General features: G+C 41.1%; 1 protein-coding gene across 5 annotated transcripts in view; it reads left to right on the top strand.

The window, feature by feature from the left end:
* The window catches only part of serac1 (serine active site containing 1), a 163,663-nt gene that overhangs the window by 38,594 nt on the left and 100,550 nt on the right, over positions 1-24,519 (top strand). For all 5 annotated transcript variants that reach the window (XM_060831614.1, XM_060831615.1, XM_060831619.1 and 2 more), the window contains exons 5-7: positions 5,195-5,326; positions 17,409-17,527; positions 21,769-21,897. In XM_060831614.1, coding sequence (XP_060687597.1) covers positions 5,195-5,326; positions 17,409-17,527; positions 21,769-21,897 — 380 coding nt within the window. The remainder of the gene's footprint in view (positions 1-5,194; positions 5,327-17,408; positions 17,528-21,768; positions 21,898-24,519) is intronic.

Below are 24,519 nucleotides of genomic sequence, written 5' to 3'. Positions count from 1 at the left end.
TTATTCAAGAATGGAGCAAAGAATAAAAGAGCAAATCAGTTTAAACTCTGTACTGGGAAAATTTGGAAGAAATTCTGCAGGACAGAATTCATTTGCACTTAGAAAGGCAGGGGTTATTTAAGAACCATCTGCATTGCTTTGTTTGACCAACTTGATTTAATTTTTTGAAAAGGTGACCAGGTGTGCAGATGACGGCAATGCTTTTGATGTCTTAGCAAGGCTTTTGATAAGGTCCTACATAGGAGGCTGATAGCCAAAGAAAGAACAGATGGGATCTGAGGAAATGACTCATTGGATCAACAGTTGGCTGGGTAACAGGAAGCAGAGGTTGATGGTTGAGGGTGTCTGGTGTTTTTCTGACGGAAGTCTGGGTGCAAGGGGATCATTGATCAGTAAGTTCGTAGACAATTAGTGGGGTGCAAAATTGTGAAGGAGGATAGCCTTAGGTTACAAGAGACTATAGATGGGCTGGTCAGATGGACTGGTTAGTGGCAAGTGGAACTTAATCTGAATAAACATAAAATAATGCACTTGGACAGGACAAACCAGGCAAGGTAGTACATGATCAATCCTGGGAAACACCAAGGATCAGAAGCGTATCAGTGTACATGTGTATGAATCCCTTTAGGTATCAGAACATGTGGATAAAATGTTTGAGAAGAGATATAGTGTGCTTGCTTTCTTTGGTTGAGGAACAGAGTTTAAGGGCAGAGAAGTTATGCTGGAACCGTGTAAAATATTGGTTTATGCTGCAGCTAATTGTACACAATTCTGGAAGCACATTATTACAAGGGGTGTGATAGCACTGGAGAGGGTGTAGAGGAGATTTATCAGATCATTGCTTGGGAAGGAGAGTTTCAGAAATGAAGAGAGCTTGCACAGACTGAGGTTGTTTTCCCTAGAGCAGAGGAAGTTGATAGAGGATATGATTGAGATACCGGTTAGGTGAAGTGGCCATGCTAAATTGCTCATAGTGTTCAAGGATATGTAAGTTAGGTGCATTGGTTAGGGGTAAACATAGGGTAACAGGGTAGGGGTTACTCTTCGGAGGGTCATCGTGGACTTGGGCTAAATATCCTGTTTCCACACTGTGGGGATTCTGTGATTCTACGTATAAAATTAAGGGGCATAGATAAGAAAGACGGGAAGATACTTCACCCCTTCATGGAGACAGCACTGACAAAGAGGCATAGATTTCATTGTAAGGGACAGAGGTTTAGATGTGAAGTGAGGAAAAATGTTTTCACCAAGAGGGCTATGGGAATCTGGAGCTCACTGCCTGCAAGGATAGTAGAGGCAGAAACCCTCATAACACTTGAGAAGTATTTAGATGTGCATTTGCTTTCCAAGGCATTGAAGGCTGGAAAATAGGATGACAATAAGTAGATGGTTGTTTTGATTGGCACGGACATGATGCGTGGAAGGGCCTCTGTCAGTGCTAGTCCTGAGATGATACTTGTATGGAGACATAGTAACTGATTCATGACAATCTCCACTGGAAGGTCTACATAAGACTGCCTTTTTTGCTTAGTGGCCCTCTCCACAGTGCAGTGTTGTATTCATTTCTCACTCAGTTCAGCACTTACGATGCAGCCAGTATTCTATAGTGTCAAAGTATCGAAACGGATAACACCATTACACGTGGGGACACCTCCCACCATGTACACGGCGATTACTCCTGTGACTCGGCCAAAGTGGTCTATCTCATATGCTGCCGGCAAGGATGCCCTGAGGCATGATACATTGGCGAGAACGAGCAGACGCTACAACAGATGAATGGAGACCGCACAACAATCTCCAGGTAAGAGTGTTCCCTCCCAATCGGGGAACACTTCAGCAGTCCGGGACATTCGGCTTCATCTTCAGGTGACTAGCATCCAACGCGGAGTTTGGGGCAAGCAACAGCACAAAGTGGCCAAGCAAAGGCTGATAGCCAAGTTGTGTGTGTGTGTGTGTGTGTGTGTGTGTGTGTGTGTGTGTGTGTATATATATATATATATACACACACACACACACACACACACACACACCAACATACTCACACATCCACATATACCCCCCTCATTCACAAGGACACACGCACCCTCTCACACATACCCCATCACGCAGACACTCAATCTGTCACTCCTACATGCGCGCACATATAAACTTATAGGGTGAATTTGTTATTGCAGAATTACATTTTGCTTTACTCAAAAACTGCATGAATCCATGTAAAACTATACAGAGGATTTGTTAGTCTGGCATAGCATTGGGACACAAACAGACATCACCGCTATTGTTTAAAAAGTTGAGCTATCTTGAGAATGTAATTTAAAAGAGGCTCTGGGATTTAAATATCAATGAACAGAAACCAGCATATCCAATTTATAAAAGATGGAAGTTTTAATCTAAGATTGTTTACTGTATCACACCTCCATGACATTGGACTCCTTTGGCTATAAACTCTGTGAGCATGATGTTATTCCCCACAACCACTTGATGAAGGAGTGGCACTCTGAAAGGTAGTGCTTCCAAATAAACCTGTTGGACTATAACCTGGTGTTGTATGATTTTTAACTTTGTCCACCCCAGTCAACATTGGCACCTCCAATTCATGGCAAGAGAGAAAGGGAATTACAGCACAGTTGCCTCACATAATGTGGAAAATGCTAGTAAAAAATGTGATAACAACATTTTGAAAGCATGAACAATATTAGACCAAGTCAGCATAGATCTATGAAAGGGAACTCGTGATAAAATAATCTTCTAGAGTTTTTCAAGGATGTAACTATTGGAATAGATAAATAAGAACCAGTGTTTGTGGTGTATTTAGATTTCAAGAACGCTTTTGATACACTTAAGAAGCCAGTGAACAAAATTGAAGCACAGGGCATTGGAGGTAATATTGGCATGGATTGAGATTGTTTCTGGTCTATGAGCCAGATTATTGGAATAAACAAGTCTTTTTCTGGATTGGAGGTGGTGAACAGTGGTGTACCGCAAGGATCGGTGCTTAGTCCTCGCTGTTCACAATATACAAAAATGATTAAGATCAGGGAATCAAATGCAATATTTCCAAGTTAGCCGATGACACAAAAATAGGTGAGATTGAGAATTTTGAGGAGGATGTAAAGAGGCTTCAGGGCAATCTTGTCCAAGAGTGGGTGGGCAAACACATGGTAGTTGTAGTATCAGGTGGATACATGTGGAAAACTGGAAGGCACAATATTATTTATATGGTGATACATCGGGAAATACGGATTTTCAAATGGATCTAGTGTCCTTGTACACCAGTCAATGAAAATAAACAGGCAGGTGTTTAGGATTAGGAAAGCAGACGGTATGTTAGACTTCATTGCAAGAGGATTTGAGTTCGGAAATAGGGGATGCCTTACTGCAGTTGTTCAGAGTATTTGTAAGACCCACACCTGGAATATGATATCCAGTTATGGCCTTTCTACCGAAGGGAAGATATGCTTGCCACAGAGTCAGAGTTTCAAAGGCTCACTAGCCTGATGTTCAGGATGGCTGGGCAGACCTATGAAGAGAGATTGGTTCAACTGGGCCTCTATACACCAGAATAATGAGAGGGGAATCTGATTGAAATGTGTAAAGTTCTAATAGAGTTGGACAGACTAGATGCAGGGAGGATGTTTCCCACAGGGTCCCAATTTCTCTATTATCGGCTGGGCCATTTGGGGCTGAGATGAGGAATTATTTCTTCACTTGGAGAATGATGAACCTTTTCATTCCACTACTATATTGGGCAGCACAGTGGCAGCACTGCTACCTCACAGCGCCAGGGATCCAAGTTCGATTCCAGCCTCAGTGGACTGTGTGGAACTTTTACATTCTCCCAGTGTCTGCGTGAATTTCCTTGAGGTGCTTCGGTTTCCTCCCACAATCCAAAGACATGTAGGTTAGATGAATTGGCCGTGCTAAATTGTCCAGTTTGGGGATATGTAGCTTGGATGCATTTGTCAGGGATAAATGTAGGGTAGGGGAATGGGTCTGGGTGGGCTACTCTTTGGAGAGTTGGTATGGACTTGTTGGACCGAAGGGCCTGTTTCCACACTGTAGGGATTCTATGATTCTAAGAAGGTTATGGAAGCTGGGTCACTGAGTATATTCAAGTCAATGATTGATAAATTTTTAGATGTTAAAGATTATGTGAAGAAAGGGGAAATATGGCTTTGAGTTAGAACTATGATCATACCAAATGGCAGAGCAGGTCTACACTGCCTAGTTTTCTATGTGTCTGCTTTTTAATACATAAGTTAAATGAATCCATGTTGAATATTCTGAGAGCGGTGTTAGTGGTTTATTTTTTTAAAGGGTTCCTGGGAGACAAGTTAAATTTAAAAAAAAAACTAATAACAAGTAATTCACGGCAAAAATTTGACAAAAGTAAACTGATTACAGTTGTGCCAGCCAAGTAGGAAACTTTAATGTGTAGATAGGGCAACTCTTCAGTGAAGTTCGAGCACCTGTAAGCTTATTGCTGGGTGAAAGGAATTTATTTTCTGATATTTGTAATGAGAAAATTCCTGTAGTTTCTGCATAGGGTGTTATAGTTTTTTTTCTTCGTTTCTTTTAAGAAGGTGCTTTGCTTTGTTGTTAAAAGTAGTCTCGTGTAAATATGTTGAGATGCTGATTTCTGCAGTAAATAAAAAATTAAACTTATCAAGCCTGGTTTAAGTCTGGGTCTTTTTTTAATCTACCTGCTCCGAGATGTAGTGACATTCCTTTTGAAGCAGGTGGGATTCGAACTCTTGTAATCTGTCTCAGCAATAGAGGAACTATCACTGCACCACAAGAGGCCAGTTCACTTGGGTGAATATTTTTTTCAGTATTATGAGATCATAATGTGCAGTTTATTTGATTTTTATTTGAATCGAGTGTTTTGTTCTCTCACCATTCTTCTCCTCCTTGAATACAGTGATTTTGATTTTATTGTCATAGACTTTAAGCTATTTCCTTGCTTCTTGGGCAGAATCCTGAAATTAATTGATGTCTTTGGGTTGCATTCCAATCTGGCACTTATATAGGATGAGTTGACTCACTCACAATTGCTTTTGTTGTGCAAGTTGTCTTGCTTCCACAATTGTTTATTTTCATAGAATAAGAAACATTAATGAGTCACAGATTACATTTGAAGATATGTAAGCAACCCATTAAACTCTTTATCTGACATTTTGTTTTGTTTTTATAGAACATTACTTAAGACAGGATGTGGAAAGCCATGATTCTGATTTGTGGCTTCTTCTAAAACGGACACAATCTACATGTAAAGCAGTACGTGTGCAGGCTGTTCAGGAACTGGCAAAGAAGTATCACTGGCACGGTAAAAATAAGAACTAGATGTTCAAACCTAATTGATATATTTTATCATTGTAACCTTTGTTCTTAATTACTATCTTCCATACACTTTCAGAGTTAGTATTTAAGCTTCAGCAAAGAAATGACAAATTCTAAAGTGTAAAATAAACCATAGAGGTTTGCAACATACAAAGGACACAATTCAACAGCTTACATTGAAGATTCCTTTAACAAAATAAAATTTATCCCATCTTTCCTGGCACAAACTTGAATTATTTTGACTACCCAATGTAGTATCTTTTTCTTGGAATTATTTAGATTTGCTAAACCAGAGCATTTTATATGTAAGGTAATCAGATAAATTAAATTTGAAAGAGAAGAAGATAGAATGTAAAATATAATGTGGTGAATCTGAAATTTTATGTCATCTTATCATCTTTTATCATCTTTGTGCCAGCCTAATAGAATGAAAACTTGTTGGCCAATTATAAGAGCAGCATACATAAAACAAGCTTAGAAAGTTCATATCTAATTCCTAGTGGGTATGAACCTTGAATTAAAACTGATCCAAGGAATAGATTAGATTAGATTACTTAGTGTGGAAACAGGCCCTACAGCCCAACAAGTCCACACCAACCTGCCGAAGCACACCCAACCAGACCCAATCCACTACATTGACCCCTGCACCTAGCACTACGGGCAATTTAGCATGGTCAATTTACCTAACCTGCACATTTTTGGACTGTGGGAGGAAACTGGAGCATCCAGAGGAAACCCACGCAGACACTGGGGAAATGTGCAAACTCCACACAGTCAGTTGCCCAAGGCGGGAATTAAACCTGGGTCTCTGGCGCTGTGAGACCACTGTCCTAACCACTGTGCCAGCATGCTGCCCATAGTAAATTTTATACCAATCCTTTTTTTCCCAAAAGCCAAATTAAAAATATGGCATTGTTTTCAAAAAAATCAGATCCATTATTGCTACTCTGTCCAATTTAGTGCTAAACCCTTTAGTTCTGGCATATGGATTTGTTTAGTTTTGCCAAAGATCCGGATAAACAAAGGTGTAGATTCAGATTTGCAATGACACGGCTTTATGTCACGCAATACGTCTTTTCCATACGTCCTTACGTGCACTTCTCCAGTATTCCAACAGACAGAACCAATAAATACTGGTGAAGCAAAGGCAAGGTGCTTTCTTTCGTAGGTTCTTTCGTACAGATCGTAGGTTCCCTCTGACTGAGAACAACCTAACTCTGCTACAACAGCTTGACTGTTGGCAGAAAGCTAACTTTTAAAATTTTCTTTCTGCTCAGCCTTTAAGTATAAAAATTGATAAACTACATCTTAATTTCTAGCCCAATCCAAGGCCTGCATCTTCAGCGTTGTTAAATCTGATTACTCTTTTTTTTTGGTGACTTTTCAGCATGGCAAGATTTGTTTATTGTTTTCTGAACATTCCCCTGGGTAAGAATGAGCTGGTTCTACAAGAACTCAACTTTATTAGCCTCCCCATATTCATTCCTGACCAACAAGCGAAGTCTCATCAGACAAGTCTCAGCTGCCCTCTGCTGAGCTCCATTGAATTGCTTCATCTCAATAATAATGGACTGGAATGAAAAATCAACCTTTTCTATCTACTCAGCTCATACGGGACTTCCAACTGATTTTGCACATCTTGATTAACTGCATAATGTTATATTCCCCAAATTTAGTTAAACCCTAAAGGGTGAACCCATGTGAACTTGGTTTGAATGTAACATATTCTAGATTCTTTTCTGAAGAATACTGAAAAACTCCATAAGTACAATAGACGTTTCACACTAATTTTCTTAGGCTGTATCTGACTTAGGAATGCTTAATGCTAACATTCAGTACAGCAGCAAGAAAGGAGGCACAGTTTAACAGCTGCAATTTTGGGGGAATGTTGATTCAGAGGGAAAAAAATCAAACAGTAACATCATGGGTTGATTTTTTTTGTGATTAAAAATGTTTTTTGGAACTAATGATAAAACACAGGGATAAGTGAATGTGACATAATAAAGTAATACAAGTAAACAAAGTAGAATAAGGGAAGTAGAATAAAGATGGTACAAGGGAACTGAAGGAAGTGCAAGGGAACATGGCAGTACAAGTTAGTCAAGTGGAATGTGTGGCTTGTAAAAGTGAGAAGTCAAGCATCCTATTGGGCTCCTAGTTGATCTTGTGAGCAGGAATAGCTTCCTGCTGTAGAAACCTGACGTCCTGGTTTCAGAGCTTGAACAACAGCTGAAGTCAAAGAACAGAAGAGCACAGCACAGGAACAGCCTCTTTGGCCCTCCAAGCCTATACCAATCATCTGCCCTAACGAAACTGAAAAAAAAACAAACATTCTGCCCTTATTCGGTCTGTATCAATCTATTCCCTCCGGATACATATTACCATCCAGATGTCACTTAAATCTCACCAACATGCCTGCTTCTACTATCTCTTTGGGCAGTGTGTTCCAGGCTCTTATCACTCTCTGCATAAAAAGATTCCCTGGACATTTCCCTTAAAGTTTCCCTCTCTACCGTGAACCTCTACCCCCTTGTAATTGAAACTTAACCCTGGGAGAAAGTCTCTGGCTATCCATCTCTGCCTCTCATAATTTTGAAGACCACTATTACATCTTCTCTCGGCTGCCATCTTTCCAGTGAAAACAGTCCTAGTCTTTTTAACTTTTCCTCACAGCCAATGCCCTCAAGACCAGGCAACATCCTCATGAACCTTCTCTGCACTCTCTCCAAAGCTTTGACACCCTTCTGATAGTATGATCTCCAAAACTGCATACAATACTCTAAATGTGGTCTAGCAAAGGTTTGATGTAGCTGAAACATGGTTTTCCAACTCTTGTACTCCATACCCTATCAATGAAAGCAAGAATGCGAAATGCCTCCTTAATCACCTTGGCTATCTGTATTGTCACTTGTAGGGAACTGTGGACCTGTACCCAATCCATCTGTCTGTTCTTTTCCTAAAGGTTCTGCCATTTGCAGTATATCAGCGGCACATGCCCAATGCTGAGCTTTACAAGGATAGCATGTTCAGAACAGTGGAGACAGTGAGGTCTGCAGATGCTGGAGATCAGAGTTGAGAATGTGTTGCTGGAAAAGTACAGCAGGTCAGGCAGCATCAGAGGAGCAGGAAAATCAATGTTTCAGGCTGGAGCCCTTCATCAGGAATGTTCAGAACAGTGGCCATACTCCAGCCTAAGAACCCAGAGGAAGGAAGGATAAATGAGGCAGGTGCTGCAAGAGTCCCCAATCATCAGACTCTCAAATCTGTTTTCCATTTTGGAAACTAATAAGGGTGCTAGATCATCAAGAGTGTGCAGTCAGTGCTGCAATCGGCTCAGCCACTTAGAAAGAAAGGAAGAAGAAAGGAGGAGCTCTCGTGACAGAGGATTCTTGAGGTGAATAGACAGTATAGATCTCTAGAAGGATCCAAACAAGTTGGTGGGTAGAGCAAATGAGTTTCAATATAGGCAGGTGTGATGAGATACATTTTGGTCAGAAGAACATTGAAAAATAATAGGAGCAAAGGGACGTGGTGTATGTGCACATAAGACTGGATGTGTAAGGGCAAGTAGAAATAGCAATAAGTGAGGTGTGCACTATCCTCAGCTTTATTAAAATGGTATAGAGTACAAAAGGAGATTATGTTGAACTTGTATTGGACAATTGTGAGACTACAGTTGGGATATTGTGTCCAGTTCTTGGCACCACGTTATATGTCGAAGGGTGTAAACGCATTGAAGCGTGCAGAAGCAATTTAGAAGATTAGTTCCAGGGATGAGGAACTTCAGTTAGAAAGATAGATTGAAGAAGTTTGAACTGATCTTCATGAAGTGAAGAAAGCTCAGAAGAGATCGGATTTCAAAATATTCAGCAGGCTAGACAGATGGGGCAAAAGTGTTCTTGATTGTAAATGGAACAGGAAGAAGAGAGCATGGATTTAAATCTGCAAAAGGCGCAAGGGTGAAGTGGAAAAACTTTATTTCATTCAGCTATTTAGGCTCTGAATGCACTACCTGGCTGTGTGGTGGAATATGGTTCAATTGAGGCATTCAAGAGAGCATTGGATTATTATGTGGAGAAAAAAGTTATGTTCAAGAAAAAAGCAGGAGATTGGCTCACAATAATGCTCATTTAACAAGCTGGTGCAGGCACGATGAACCAAATGGCCTCCTCCTGCGCTGTAACATTGCTGTGACTCTGAAAATGAACAAATTTGACTGAAGCTTTTAATCTTGCAATCATTGAGACAACTCACAAGAAATGCTAACACAAATGAAAAACAACAGTTATATTGTATCTTTATTTTTCAGCAATAATCAATTTTATAGTATTAGATGAGTTTACTTAACTTTCTTTTTCCAAATTTTGTCATTAATTTAGCTATTCATAGTACCTGGGTGTCATTAACAGGACAAGCAACCTATCAAAAGTAATCCTTAAGAAGATAGTGAGCACCTCTGTGAATCACTAGTTTAGTTACACCCACAATGCTGTTAGGAAGAGGGCTTCAAGAATTTAATCGATCAATCATGAAGGAATGATACCGAATTTGAGAGTAAGGTGGAATATACTTTGTAGACTGATGGGGTTCCATGCAGGTTTTTTTCCAGGTGACAAGATTGCAGGTTCATAAGGTGACTTTGTCTTGACAAGTTGGTATTGTGCATCTTATAGTCAGCACATACTACTGCCATGGTGCATCAGTGATGAATGTATGACGTGGAGGGGGTGTCAATGAAATAAGTTGTTATGTATGCAAACGAGTTTCTTGATTAATACTGGATCTTAATACATTGAAGCAAGTGCAAAATTTTCTATCACAGTTCGGACTTGTGCCATGTATATGGCGGGAATGCTTTCGAGAATCAGGGTGCAAATTGCTTGCTGCAAAATCTCTAACATCTGGATTACTCTTCTAGCCACCCAATATATGTGGTTGGTCTAGAACTATGAAATGATAAGTTTTGAAAAAAAGACCCAAGGAGAGGCAATATATTGATTTATTGGCATAGTTCCAAAAATGTACTTAGATAAAGGGATCTGAAGGCTTGTGTGCCTAGACCTTGGGAGTCATAGAATAACCTTTTGAAGATAGCAGAACAAATTAAGAGAAATGTTACCAAATATTTTAGGAGCTTGTATTTCATAAATACAGATATTTACCACAAAGAGAGAAATTAGTTTGGCTAAACCTATCCATTTCTGGTCACCATACTTAGGGAACAAGTTAATGTCATGGATTGTGTACAGGGGTTTTATCAGAATGGTTCTAGGTTTGAGGCAATTTTGCTACAATGAGGAGAAGTTAGGGTTGTTCTTCTTGCAGTAAAGGAGTTTGAGAGAGAATCTGACAGTTTTAAAAAATTATAAAAGGTAAATTATGAAATCAGAATGTTGTAATCTTTCATTAAAATAACAGTCAATGTAAATTTATTGCACCAGGTAGCGGCCTATCCCATTAATAAATCTGGAGTGCAGCGTGTTACCTCTTCAAGTTGTATTAGAAGATAGAACAGTACAGCGCAGAAGGGGCCCTTTGGCCCTCGATGTTGCACAGACCTGTGAACTAATCTATACTCATCCCTCTACACAATCCCATCATCGTCCATGTGCTTATCTAAGGACTAAATCATACAATGGAAAGTTCACAATTCCATTTGCTTGTAAAATTTTATACTTCTGAATTGTTAGGTGCTGCAACTGAGATAGTCATACTGTTCAGGTAATCACTTTATTCATTGTTTGAACCTAGATTAAAGAACGGAGAAATAATTTTCAAACTTTAAGTGACATAATACCATGCTTTAGGTTAATGGGTGACAGGATATTTGATTGCTGCAGCCCACAAATTGATATGTTTCTGTTTTATTTATAATTATGGTGTCGGAGCCATTGAATTAACTATTGTCATAATGCAGTTCTGAATTTGTTTGTTTAAATAAGTGCTTAAAGATACAGTAGTATCAGCATAGTCACTTCAACATGATCAGTAACAAGGATTATTAGTTTTTGGAATTCATAGTAGCAGAGTGAAGGGAAAAATTTGTAAGGAACTTTTCATACAAAGTGTTATTAATACTAGGAAGAGTTGATTTTGTTGTGGTTCTGTTCACCGAGCTGGAAGTTTTTGCTGCAAACGTTTCGTTCCCTGGCTAGGGAACATCATCAGTGCTATTGGGGCCTCCTGTGAAGCACTGCTTTGATGTTTCTTCCGGTATTTATAATGGTTTGTTCTTGCCGCTTCCGGGTGTCAGTTTCAGCTGTAGTAGTTTGTATGTGGGGTCCAGGTCGATGTGTCTGTTGATGGATGTTCTTGCCGCTTCCGGGTGTCAGTTTCAGCTGTAGTGGTTTGTATATGGGGTCCAGGTCCATGTGTCTGTTAATGGAGTTTGTGGATGAATGCCACAAACCAGACATCCCACTCAGACCCATAGTATCACTACCAGGGACACCAGCATACAAACTGGCCAAAGAACTACAACAAAAACTGAAACACCTAGTCAGCGGATCCAAACACTCCATACAATCAACACAGGAATTCTTGGACATCATCAGGAATACACACATAGACAAAGAAGAAACCATGGTATCATTCGACGTGACGGCACTGTTCACATCAATTGACAAAACCCTAGCCAGAGAAACAACAGCCAACCTACTGGACATACATAACAGAACACAGGAGGCCGAACCTATCAACAAGGACGGCATACTTAAACTACTAGACCTGTGCCTCACCACACACTTTACATTCAACAATCAGATATACGAACAAATCAACGGAACACCCATGGGATCACCAATCTCGGGACTCATAGCAGAGGCAGTTATGCAAAGGTTAGAACATACAGCCCTACCACAAATCCAACCCAAACTCTGGATCAGATACGTCGATGACACCTTTGTAATCATCAAAAACACTGAAATAGAAAAAACACACGGAATCATCAACGCCACACTCACAGGAATACGATTCACGAGAGAAGAGGAAAAGGATAGCCAACTCCCATTCCTAGACGTGTTAGTAGAGAGAACACTCAACGGAGAATTCACCACAAGGGTACACAGGAAACCAACACACACAGACCAAGTCCTAAACTATGAAAGTAACCACGCCAACACACACAAACGAAGCTGCATCAGGACACTATTCAAAAGAGCCACAACACACTGCAGTACACCAGAACTGCGAAAAGAGGAAGAGGAACACCTATACAAGGTATTCGCCAAAAACGGATACCCGCGCAACTTTATCACCAGATGCCTAAGAGATAGACCACGGAACGAGGACATGCCACAACCAAAAGGACTAGCCACACTACCATACGTCAGGAGCGTCTCAGAACTGACAGCCAGACTACTGCGACCCTTAGGACTCATAACAGCACACAAGCCAACTTCCACACTCCGACAACAACTCACTAGAACAAAGGACCCAAATAGCCAGCACGAGCCAAACTAACGTAGTTTACAAAATACCATGCAAGGACTGCACAAAACACTATATAGGACAAACAGGAAGACAGCTAACAATCCGCATCCATGAACATCAGCTAGCCACAAAACGACACGACCAGCTATCCCTAGTAGCCATACACTCAGACAACCAGGAACATGAATTTGACTGGGAAAACACTACCATCATAGGACAAGCCAGACAGAGAACAGCCAGGGAATTCCTAGAGGCATGGCATTCATCCACAAACGCCATTAACAGACACATGGACCTGGACCCCATATACAAACCACTACAGCTGAAACTGACACCCGGAAGCGGCAAGGACAAACCACTATAAATACCGGAAGAAACATCAAAGCAGCGCTTCACAGGAGGCCCCAATAGCACTGATGATGTTCCCTAGCCAGGGAACGAAACGTTTGCAGCAAAAACTTCCAGCTCGGCGAACAGAACCACAACAACGGACACCCGAGCTACAAATCTTCAACCAGACTTTAGAGTAGATTTTCTTTGCTGTTGGAAATGTGAGAGTTCGAAGAAAAACAAATTGCAGGAGAAACTGAGCAAGCCTTCAACATCTGTTGAGAGAAAGCAGAATTAACATTTCTGAAGAAGTTATGAGTAAGAGTTACTGGAGTCGACGCATTAACTCTGCCATATCACCACAGATACTGTGAAATCCACTGAGGTTCTTCAGTAATTTCTGTTTTTGGTTCAAATTTCCAGTATAGACCAAAGAACAGTATCCACAGTTCTTTATTTTATTTTAATGTGAAGGCTGGGTTAAATTTCAAGCTTTAATTAAAATTAATTTATGGAAAAACCTTAATTTTTTTTCAGAAGCTTTCACAATCAGGCAGAGTACTGGAACATAATTACCTGACCAATCAAATTCAACTTATTTGGATGGAATTTAATCATTTATTGCCTGACCTGAGCTTTTCCAGCAATTTCTATTTTTGTTTGGCTAAGACAAAGCTATCATCTATTTCCTGTTAACCAATATTTTTATTCATAATATTTTATATCCTACAGCATGATTCTTTATTTTTCACAACAACCATTGACGTGGCTCTTTATCGCATGCCTTCTGGAAATCTAAATTTCTGCAGAATACTTGCTTCAGAACTGATGCTATTGGTCCAAACGTTGAATCCCTCCTTTTTACTGCATGCCTTAAGCCAAGTACAATCCTTCCCTATCATCTTACTTTTATTCTCTGTAGCACATAATGTGGGGAGAAATCCTAAAGTTATTTCCCCTCACACCAGTTTTGCCTTTAAGTCCTCGAGGAACGGATTGAATAGTTATCCAACTGCGAAAAGTGGTTTACTGTTTGTTTGAAATCCTACAAAGGTGAACCGATCCATCAGGCTTCACATTTGGTATGACCAGTACTGCCCATTCTGCAAACTGAACTGGTTTGATGATTCCTTTGTTTTCCAGCATCCTGATTTCTGCTTCTACTTCTTCGTGCAAGACAAATGGCACTGGACAGGCCTTGCAGCATTGTGGAATTGCTTCATGGTCAACATGTAAAGTGGTCTTGGACTGTTTAATAGTCCCTAGACTTTACTGAGAGAAAAAGAACTTGTAGGTATTTCATTAGGATTTCACTCAGGCAGCCATTTTCTCATCAAAAGATGGTAATCCAATCAAGTTGAATCTTTCTTAACCAATTCCATCCTTTCAAGCTTGGACCCAAGCCTACTAGACTTGGGTCTAGTAAACTTGCTGCTTTTCATAAGAGGCCGGGACCAAAGTTGTACCCTTAACTGTAGGGTTCCCTGGTTTAGGTTCTCAACCTGGCCAAGGTGTTACGAAAACTTAATTGTTGGAATCCAAAGCAAATCTTGGTAAAGTCTAGTTCAGTGATCACTTGTGCAGCTGCACCAGTATCAACCTCCTTTAGAACTGGGTGACTATGGAACTAGACGTTTCTTTTGATTAGTTCTGATTGGATGTTGCTAAGCAATTTAACTGTTCCAAACTATTTGTTGGTGGACTTTCCAGGGTGCCTCAGGTCATAGTCATAGAGATGTACAGCACGGAAACAAACCCTTTGGTCCAACTTGTCCATGCCAACCAGATATCCCAACCCAATCTAGTCCCACCTGCCAGCACCTGGCCCAAATCCATCCAAACCCTTCCTATTTATATACCCATCCAGATGCTGTATAAATTTTGCAATTGTACTAGCCTCCACCACTTCTTCCAGCAGCTCATTCCATACATATACCACCCTCTGCGTGAAAACATCACCCCTTTTATATCTTTCTCCTCTCACCCTAAACCTATACCCTCCAGTTCTGGACTCCCCCACCCCAGGGAAAAAAAACTTTGCCTATTTATCCTATCCATGCCCCTCATGATTTTATAAACCTCTGTAAGGTTGCCCCTCAGCCTCTAACACTACTGGGAAAACAGCCCTAGCCTATTCAACCTCTCCCTATAGCTCAAATCATCAAACCCTGGTAACATCCTTGTAAATCTTTTCTGAACCCTTTCAAGTTTCACAACACCCTTCAGATAGGAAGGAGACAAGATTTGCATGCAGTATTCCAATAGTGGCCTACCCAATGTCCTGTACAGCTGCAACATGACCTCCCAACTCTTCTACTCAGTACTCTGACCAATAAAGGAAAGCATACCAAATGCCTTCTTCACTATCCTATCTACCTGCGACTCCACTTTCAAGGAGCTATGAACCTGTACTCCAAGGTCTCTTTGTTCAGCAACACTCCCTAGGGCCTTAACATTAAGTGTATAAAGTCCTGCTAAGATTTGCTTTCCCAAAATGCAGCACCTCGCATTTATCTAAATTAAACTCCATCTGCCACATCTCAACCCATTGGCCCATCTGATCAAGATCCTATTGTAATCTGAGGTAACCTTCTTTGCTGTACACTACACCTCCAATTTTGGTGTCATCTGCAAACTTACTAATTATACTTGTTATGCTCGCATCCAACTCATTTATATAAATGATGAAAAGTAGCGGACCCAGCACCGATTGAAAAAGCTACGGGTCCACTGCTGTCAGGAGAATTATTTTTTGCTTTTCATCTGTCCCAATATAATTTCTCAAAGAATAATGCATGCTTTCCATATACTGGGCCCAGTCTTTGGCAGGATCAAACAAGTCAAGCCTCCCAAATAGCAGTATGATGCCAGAAAGCTTACCCCAACTCAAAGATGACTATTGCGAATTAATCTCTTCGGGGCCATTTTTTTAATCTTGTTGCCTCGAAATAACTCCACAAAGGCCAGTATTCCTTCACAAAGTCACACTTTATTTACACGTGCATAGTACATGACACTGACCCAGCTAGCTCATAGCTGGCTCCTGGAGTGAACAGAACCCCTGACATGTCTGTGTCAGCCAGGACTTCCAATTGGGCCAGGTTAACAGCCCCAATCAGGGAACTCTTATTCTACGAAATCCACCTAGCTGACCTCAGTATAAGTCACTACAGATTGGATCAGGTTGTTAAAGCACTTGAAGTCCTTGGCTTTAAAAATACGAAATTATAATAACCTTCATAGATATAACTGTTTAGACCTCAGCAACATTATTTTGTCCAATTCTGGATATCATACTTTCAGTTAAATGTCAAGACTTTAGAGGGAATTTAAAGGAAAAAGCTATCAGTAACTACAATTAATTGGTAAGACCAGAGAAGCTGGAATTATTCTTCTTAAAGCAGAGCATAATTGGATGTTTTAAAAGAGACATTCTAAATTATGAGGTGCTTTGATAAAAAAATGGAGAAGCTTCTTCCACTTGCGGGAGAATTGTCGATCAATACAAAGATCTAAAGCATTTGTTAAAAAAGATCCGATGGGGAAATAAGATGAAATTTCTTTATGTATTGGTTGTTTATGATCTAGAAAGCACTCACTGAAAGGGTACTGGAAGTAGGTTCAAATATAATGTTAAAAGAACAAACACCTGAAAGGGAGAAGTTTGAAGGAGGATAGGAAAAGTACAAAAGGGATTATTTGATAATGCTTCCAATAGCAGTAGGAAAGACATGATGAAGAATGTCCAGTGTTGTACGATTTGTAATGGTTTGTAATTTCTCATAAAAATATAATATCATTCTAACTTTGCGTGAAAATCGGTTTAGTAGAGTGTTCACTATCAACACAATATTAGTATTAAGATTGCGTACTTACTGACAGTGTGGAAACAGGCCCTTTGGCCCAACAAATCCACACCGACCCTCCGAAGAGCAACCCACCAGACCCATTCCCCTACATTTACCCCTTCACCTAACACTACGGGTAATTTAGCATGGCCAATTCACCTAACCTGCATATTTGGTTTGTGGGAGGAAACTGGAGCACCCGGAGCAAACTCCACACAGACAGTTACCTGAGGCAGGAATTGAACCCGGGTCTCTGGCGCTGTGAGGCAGCAGTGCTAACCACAGAATTAATGGTAATCAGAATTGCAGAAACAAAGTTGAATGAAGTTCCTTGGAGGAGGGAGTGACAATGCCATGTTACCAGATTTAAATCTGGATTTGCATTGATATTTGTGTTTGTGCAAGCAAAACTGCTTTGTATAACCATACCATAGTAGCATATATTTTCTTTGTTTGCAGATTATCAGTACAGAACGCTAGCCCAAGCATTAGATCAGAAAACAAGTATTGGGCTAGCCAGATCACAAGATGTTGACTTTCGCTTTTTTTTACATCCTCCATCACCAAGAATAATTGAGGTCAGTAAATCTATTTGTATTGCTTGTTATCTGTCATTTTCAGCAAAGTGATACTGTTTGTGTAAAGTGGAGTTGAATTAGTATATAGCAGCAGTAATGCTGGTGTGAAGCCGTTTCAATTCATGCTGATGCTGCTGTTGTAGGGCCATTCTAGAATTAATGGTAATCAGAATTACAGAAACAAAGTTGAATGAAGTTCCTTGGAGAAGGGAGTGGCAATGCCATTTTACCAGATTTTAAATCTGGATTTGCATTGACATTTGTGTTTGTGCAAGCAAAGCTGCTTTGTATAACCCTTACTATAGTAGCATAATTGTATTCTAGATTTTTAAATACATGGTGCTGTTCACCAGTTTCTTAAATGAGGTCGATGATTCCTTTGGACAGCTTATAGAGCATGATGATATTTGATTGACTTGTCAATGTTTTGTATTGAATAAGGTAAATAATAAGTGATTCATAAACTTTGCATAATACGGTCCATCATAAGATATGAAAATCTGTTTCAAATTATGTTATTATTTTATGTACTCAGCAGTCAATTACTTAATTCTGAGCCCCTCTAGATCACAGACCTTGACCAAGCAGCAACAAAAGTACAGGTTGAAGGTCTTCATCATGGCTGATTTGGAACCCAGCTTGTTCTGAGGATAGCGCTGAAAATGTGTTGCTGGTTAAAGCACAGCAGGTCAGGCAGCATCCAAGGAACAGGAAATTCGACGTTTCGGGCCAGAGCCCTTCATCAGGAGGGCTCTGGCCCGAAACGTCGAATTTCCTGTTCCTTGGATGCTGCCTGACCTGCTGTGCTTTAACCAGCAACACATTTTCAGCTCTGATCTCCAGCATCTGCAGACCTCACCTTTTACTCGATTGTTCTGAGGATAACTGGGTTGGGCTCATGCTGCAGCTCAAAAGCAGAGACAATGCTGTGGAGTTCTCAGTCAGTGCTTCAACACTCAGGGAAATGCTGTGATTTGATGGCTGTCTTGCCATTCAGCTGTTAAATGGATGGCCAGGCGTGACTAAAGGGGAACCAAAGGCAGAAGGCCATGGCTCAACTATAAAGAGATGGGCAAGGGCAGTGCAATGTATGAAATGATCTTGTCCTCTCTTGTGCATTGTTTTCATAGTAGAAAAAGACTATAATGGGAAAATACTATGCAGAGGAATTTGGAGGGATCAAACCCTTGATTTCCACAGGCTTTAGTGCTTTTCAGCTGTACCTCATGCTGCATGTCCTGTGTCCTTTAACCTTTTCAACCCATCTGTCAGCCTCCCAAAACCTTGGGATGTTGAAAATTCCTGAGTTGTCATGGTGAATGCACACAATGCACTCATGCAGTCTAATGTCTAATTATCTCCATAGTATGTGGCCATTCTAATGTTAAGTTTTACTTACCCTCAACGCATAAAGTCATTCAGCATTTTGTGGGTCTGTAGTTCAGTCCTTGCCCACATTGTGGAAAGTTATGCAGGTTCATAAACAGGTTCCATGAGCATGTTAAGAACTCACAACAGATGGTTGTTTCTTGTATTCATGCATGCAGCATGCATATATTTACTAAAAATGAAAGCTGACAACAACAAGCCAATACTACTTGTTTACTGACTTTCCAGTATAGTCATACTTCGCCAGTTGGGGGTATCGCTTCTGATCATCCCACGGAAGGAGAACCTTCCACCCTGTACAATCACAATCTGGAGGAGAACAAGCAGGGAGTTAGCATCAGACCATGGGACTGCCTATACCTGTGCTATCAACACTTCTCCTGCTGTACATGGTACTTGTCACTAAATGTTCTGATAGTTGAGAGTGTGATGACCGTCAACAGTTGTGGTAAACACCTCCAAATCATACCCCAGCAAGTCATGACAAGGTGTGAGAGCTCTTGACCAGGAAGGGATTTGAAACAGAGGCAATGAAGATTTGGGGTGTAACATTAGTAAATAATACAAGTCAAGGACAAAGCAGATTCTTTGCTACACTTCAAACATGGAACTGGGAATGCAAAGGATTTCCAGCAAATGGCAGAGTTCTCCCTCTAGTTTTAAGGAAATTTTCAAAACTCAGTTTGATTAACTTTGCGGGTAAACTGGAAGGAGCATTGTCTGGCAGAGCTTGAAAAGCAGAGATAATTGATGTACTACTGACACACTTGCAACAACATAGGACCTCACACCTTTAATGCATTGTCTGAGCTGAGATGTCACCTTTTTTCTTTAAAACCTTGTTATCTCTGGAATGTGACTTTAAAGCAGTCTGGGATTTACATATTAATGAATCAAAACCTACAACCTGTTGAACTATAATCTGATATTGTGTGATTTTTAACTTTGTCCACCTCCGTCCAACACCTGCACCTCCATATCAGTGTAAGATGTATTGGTTAAAGTTGTGCTCTGCAATTGGATGCTGAGAGAGGCAGAGTGTGGAGTTGACATTTGAAGATGGGATGTCAATCAGCGCAGTCATGATATTTGAGCTTCTTGTGACATTGAATCCAAATGTGACAACTGCATTTCTGGAGCTTATGTTTTCGGCTACTTCCAACAATTTTGACCTATGAGGCCAGAGGAGACCGCATCAGGAGCAACGGATACAGTAAATGATGTGTGGAAGTGCAGGTGAAACTTTGGATATGGAAGCCTCCTTTGGGGCCTTGGACGGAGGTAAGGGGGAAGGTGTGAGTGCAGATTTTGCAATTCCTGCGGTAGCAGGGGAAGGTGCCAGGAAGGGAGGGTGGCTTGTTAGTGGACACAGATCGACCAGGTATTTGCAGAGGGAACGGTCTTTGCAGATAGGGATGGGGAAAGAAATATATCCATGGTGGTGGGATCCGTTTTTAAGTGGTGGAAATGTTGGCGGATGATGAGGGATATATTTCCCTTCCCACCTCTATCTGCTTTCTGCAAAGACTGTTCCCTTCGTGAGTACCTGGTCAGGCCCACGCCACCCTCCCTTCCTGGCACCTTCCCCCTGCCACCACAGGAATTGCAAAACCTGTGCCCACACTACACCCCCCCCCACTCCCCACCCCCACCTTTACGTCTGTCCAAGGTCCCAAAGGAGCCTTCCACATCCATCAATGTTTTACCTGCACCTCCACAAGGCATTTATTGTATCCATTGTTCCCGATGCAATCTCCTTTACATTGGGGAGACTGAACGCCTTCTCACAGAGTGCTTTAGAGAGCATCTCTGGGACATCCTCACCAATAAACCCCACCACCCCGCGGCCGAACATTTCAACTTCTCCTCGTATTCTGCCGAGGACATGCAGGTCTTGGACTCCTCCATCGCCACTCCCTCACCACCCAACGTGGAGGAAGAATGCCTTATCTTCTGCCTCGGAACCCTTCAATCCCAGGGCATCAATGTGGACTTCATTAGTTTCCTCATTACCCCTCCCCCCACCTTACCCCAGTTCCAACCTTCCAGCTCAGCACTGCCCTCATGACCTGTCTCACCTGTCAATCTTCCTTCCCACCTATTCGCTCCACCCTCCTCTCTGAAGTATCACCTTTACCCCCACCTCCATCCAACCATTGCACTTTCAGCTACCTTCTCCCCGCCCCACAACCCCCCCCCCCCCCTTCCCCTCCCATTTATCTCCCCACCCCAAAGGTTCCCAGTCTCATTCCTGATGAAGGACTCTGGTCCAAAATGTCGATTTTCCTGCTCCTTGGATGCTGCCTGACCTACTTGTGCTTTTTCCATAAACACACTCTCAATTCATAGAGGTTAACAGCACGGTAACAGACCCTTTGGTCCAACTCATTCATGCCAACTAGTTATCTGACCTAATCTAGTCCCATTTCCCAGCACTTGGCGCGTATTCCTCTAAACGTTTTCTGTTCGTATACCCGTCCAAATGCCTTTTAAATCAGCTCATTCCATACGTACATCACCCTCTGCATGAAAACATTGCCCCTTAGGTCCCTTTTATTTCCCCTCTGTTCACCTCAGGGAAAAGACTTGTCTATTTATCCTATCCGTGCCCCTCACGATTTTATAAACCTCTGACGCTTCAGGGAAAACAACCTAGCCTATTCAGCCTCTCCCTATAACTCAAATCTTCTAATCCTGGCAACATCCTTGTAAATCTTTTCTGAACCCATTCAACATCTTGTGAACCTGGAAGCAATGTATAATTTTCCAATAATTTTCTCATTAAGCAGCCTTCCAGGCAATTAATTGTGCTTTTATATATAAAATCCTGTTCTTGTGTTTCTTGTGTATAGAACTCCTGCATTGAAGATGAGCTCAGAAATCTGCTGGCCTCTCTACCACAATCTGAAGTGGATCAGTGTGTGCAGTACTTTACTTCTCTTGCTCTCCGAGAAAGTAATCAGTCTTTGTCTGCACAAAGGGTAAGTTTCAATAATCCAATTTTGTTTATTCTTTTGCAACCTACAGGAAAATTTACCAGGTCTAGACAAGTTGATTTTTTTTAGGTGATAATTAAAGTGTATAAGACATCCCTAATCATCCACAGTTACATCACATCTAAGGGGCATGGATAGGATAATTGGACAAAGTCTTTCCCCTGGGGTCAGGAAGTCCAGAACTAGATGGCATAGGTTTAGGGTGAGAGGGGAAAGATATAAAAGAGATCTAAGGGGCAACTTTTTCACGCAGGTGGTGTTACGTGTATGGAATGAGCTGCCAGAGGACGTGGTGGAGGCTGGTATAGTTGCAACGTTTAAGAGGCATTTGGATGGGTATATGAATAGGAAGGGTTTGGAGGGATATGGGCCAGGTGCTGGCAGGTGGGACTAGATTGGGTTGGGATATCTGATCGGCATGGACAGGTTGGACCGAAGGGTCTGTTTCCATGCAGTACATCTTTATGACTCTATGACTCTATAACATTAAATAATATCAGATATTGCAAAATCCTGAACAGGAGTGTCTAATTAATTTAAGCTTCGTAATGTGAATTGAAAGAAGATCTTTCAGTTCCAAATTGACTTTAGTAATATTCTTGCCTCTTGAGTCAGAAGTACACAGGGTCGAGTGTATGGTGCTGGAAAAGCGCGGCAGGTCGGGCAGCATCCAAGGAGCTGGAGAATCAATGTTTCATGCATAAGCCCTTCCTGATGAAGGGCGTGTGCCCAAAATATTGATTCTCCTACTCCTCGGATGCTGCCTCATCTGCTGTGCTTTTCTGGCACCATACTCACAACTCTGATCTTCAGCATGTGTAATCATCACTTTCTCTCCTCAGAGGTGGACGGACCCATTCATCACTTCAAACGTACTAGGCTGACAACACTGTGCAAATATTACATTGTCAAAAGTACTGTTGAACAATTGCCTGTATACTATTATTGTATTTTACTGCACCTTGCAATATCTTAGCTAGAATGATCTAAAATTAACTCAGCTGACCTGCTGTTTCATCAGTTCCCTATCTCATCCTTTGCATCAAATAGTTAGGCAATTTTCCAGAAAGTGCAATTATTTCTTTTTAACTACTCTCTGTGACAAAACATCCAAAATTTATTGAGAAAGCTTACCTAACTTCTCTGCTCCTCAGTGATCATAGTAAATTGAGGCTCCTTCATCATTGACTCCTCAACCAAAGAAATCTGTTTTATGCGAATAACCCTAGCAAGATATGTGTTACAATCTCATGTTGGATCTCCTCTTAACTTTCATTTGAAAAAAAAATCCAGTATTTTGTATCTCTCTTAACTATAGTTTGCCATTCCATTCTTCTTCAAAAATTGATTTTATTTGCAAACTTTATAAAGGTACATTATATCACTGTGTGTAAATTTGCCTTTTTGTAGAATGTAGATTTGATCAGTTTCTTTCTGTTCAGTATGTTATACTGTAATACAGTATGTTATACTGTAATTGTATTTAAAGGTTGTGGCCCAGATATCAATCACGCACAATAAGTTGCAGATATTTTCTAATCAACAAATGTTATTGCACACCTCTGGAGCACGCAGAACTTGAAGCTAGGCTTCCTGGTGCAGAGGTAGGGTGCAAGACAAGACTCCGCTCAATAACTTGCATCCATTTCACTTAAAGTGGCACACCATTTTAAACTATTGAACAATAGAACGTACTCACAATGTCACTAGTTGCTTTGAAGTCCCATGGACCATGATCTGTCTCAGGCAGTCAGTCCATTAACAGTTCTCCGGGCATGTCTTCTGAAGCAGGCAACCAGTCTGCTCTACCCTAGTTGTAGCGGCCAGTTGCACATGAAGTTCTTTCTTTATACCCTGTGCTTGTTGTGCCATGTGATGTAATATTTTGTTTCAGCCTGTTTTATTGGTTTTCAATACCATCACTGTTCTGCTTAAAGTGCTATGACATGGAGCAACGTGGAGACAGCAAGCCAAAAACAAATCAGCTTACCTATCCTTGGATTTGTAACACAGTAAAATTAAACAAACAAAGACCATCAAAATCACTTAGTTGTTCCTTTCCACATTTTAAGAAAGACAGATATTTGACGCCAAGTTTATAAATTGAACAGAAATTGATAATTATTATCAATTATTCCTGTTGAGGAAGCAGAGAAGCTACAGGAGGACTTGAACAGGCTAGGAGAGTTGGCAAAGAAGTGACAAATGAAATAGAATGTGGGAAAGTGTGAGGCGGTGCACTTGGGTGGGAAGAAAAGAGGCATAGACTATTTTCTAAATGGGCTGAAAATGTGTTGCTGGAAAAGCGCAGCAGGTCAGGCAGCATCCAAGGAACAGGAGATTTGATGTTTCGGGCATAAGCCATTCATCAGGAATGAGGAAAGTGTGTCCAGCAGGCTAAGATAAAAGGTTGGGAGGAGGGACTTGGGGGAGGGGCGATGGAAATGTGATAGGTGGAAGGAGGTCAAGGTGAGGGTGATAGGCCAGAGTGGGGTGGGGGCGGAGAGGTCAGAAAGAAGATTGCAGGTTAGGAAAGCAGTGCTGAGTTCGAGGGATTTGACTGAGACAAGGTGGGGGGAGGGGAAATGGGGAAACTGGAGAAATCTA

The sequence above is a fragment of the Hemiscyllium ocellatum genome, chromosome 10 (assembly GCF_020745735.1).
Source record: "Hemiscyllium ocellatum isolate sHemOce1 chromosome 10, sHemOce1.pat.X.cur, whole genome shotgun sequence".
Lineage (NCBI taxonomy): Eukaryota > Metazoa > Chordata > Chondrichthyes > Orectolobiformes > Hemiscylliidae > Hemiscyllium > Hemiscyllium ocellatum.
Note: the sequence above shows the minus strand (reverse complement) of the source record. Positions and strands in the feature narration are given on the sequence as shown.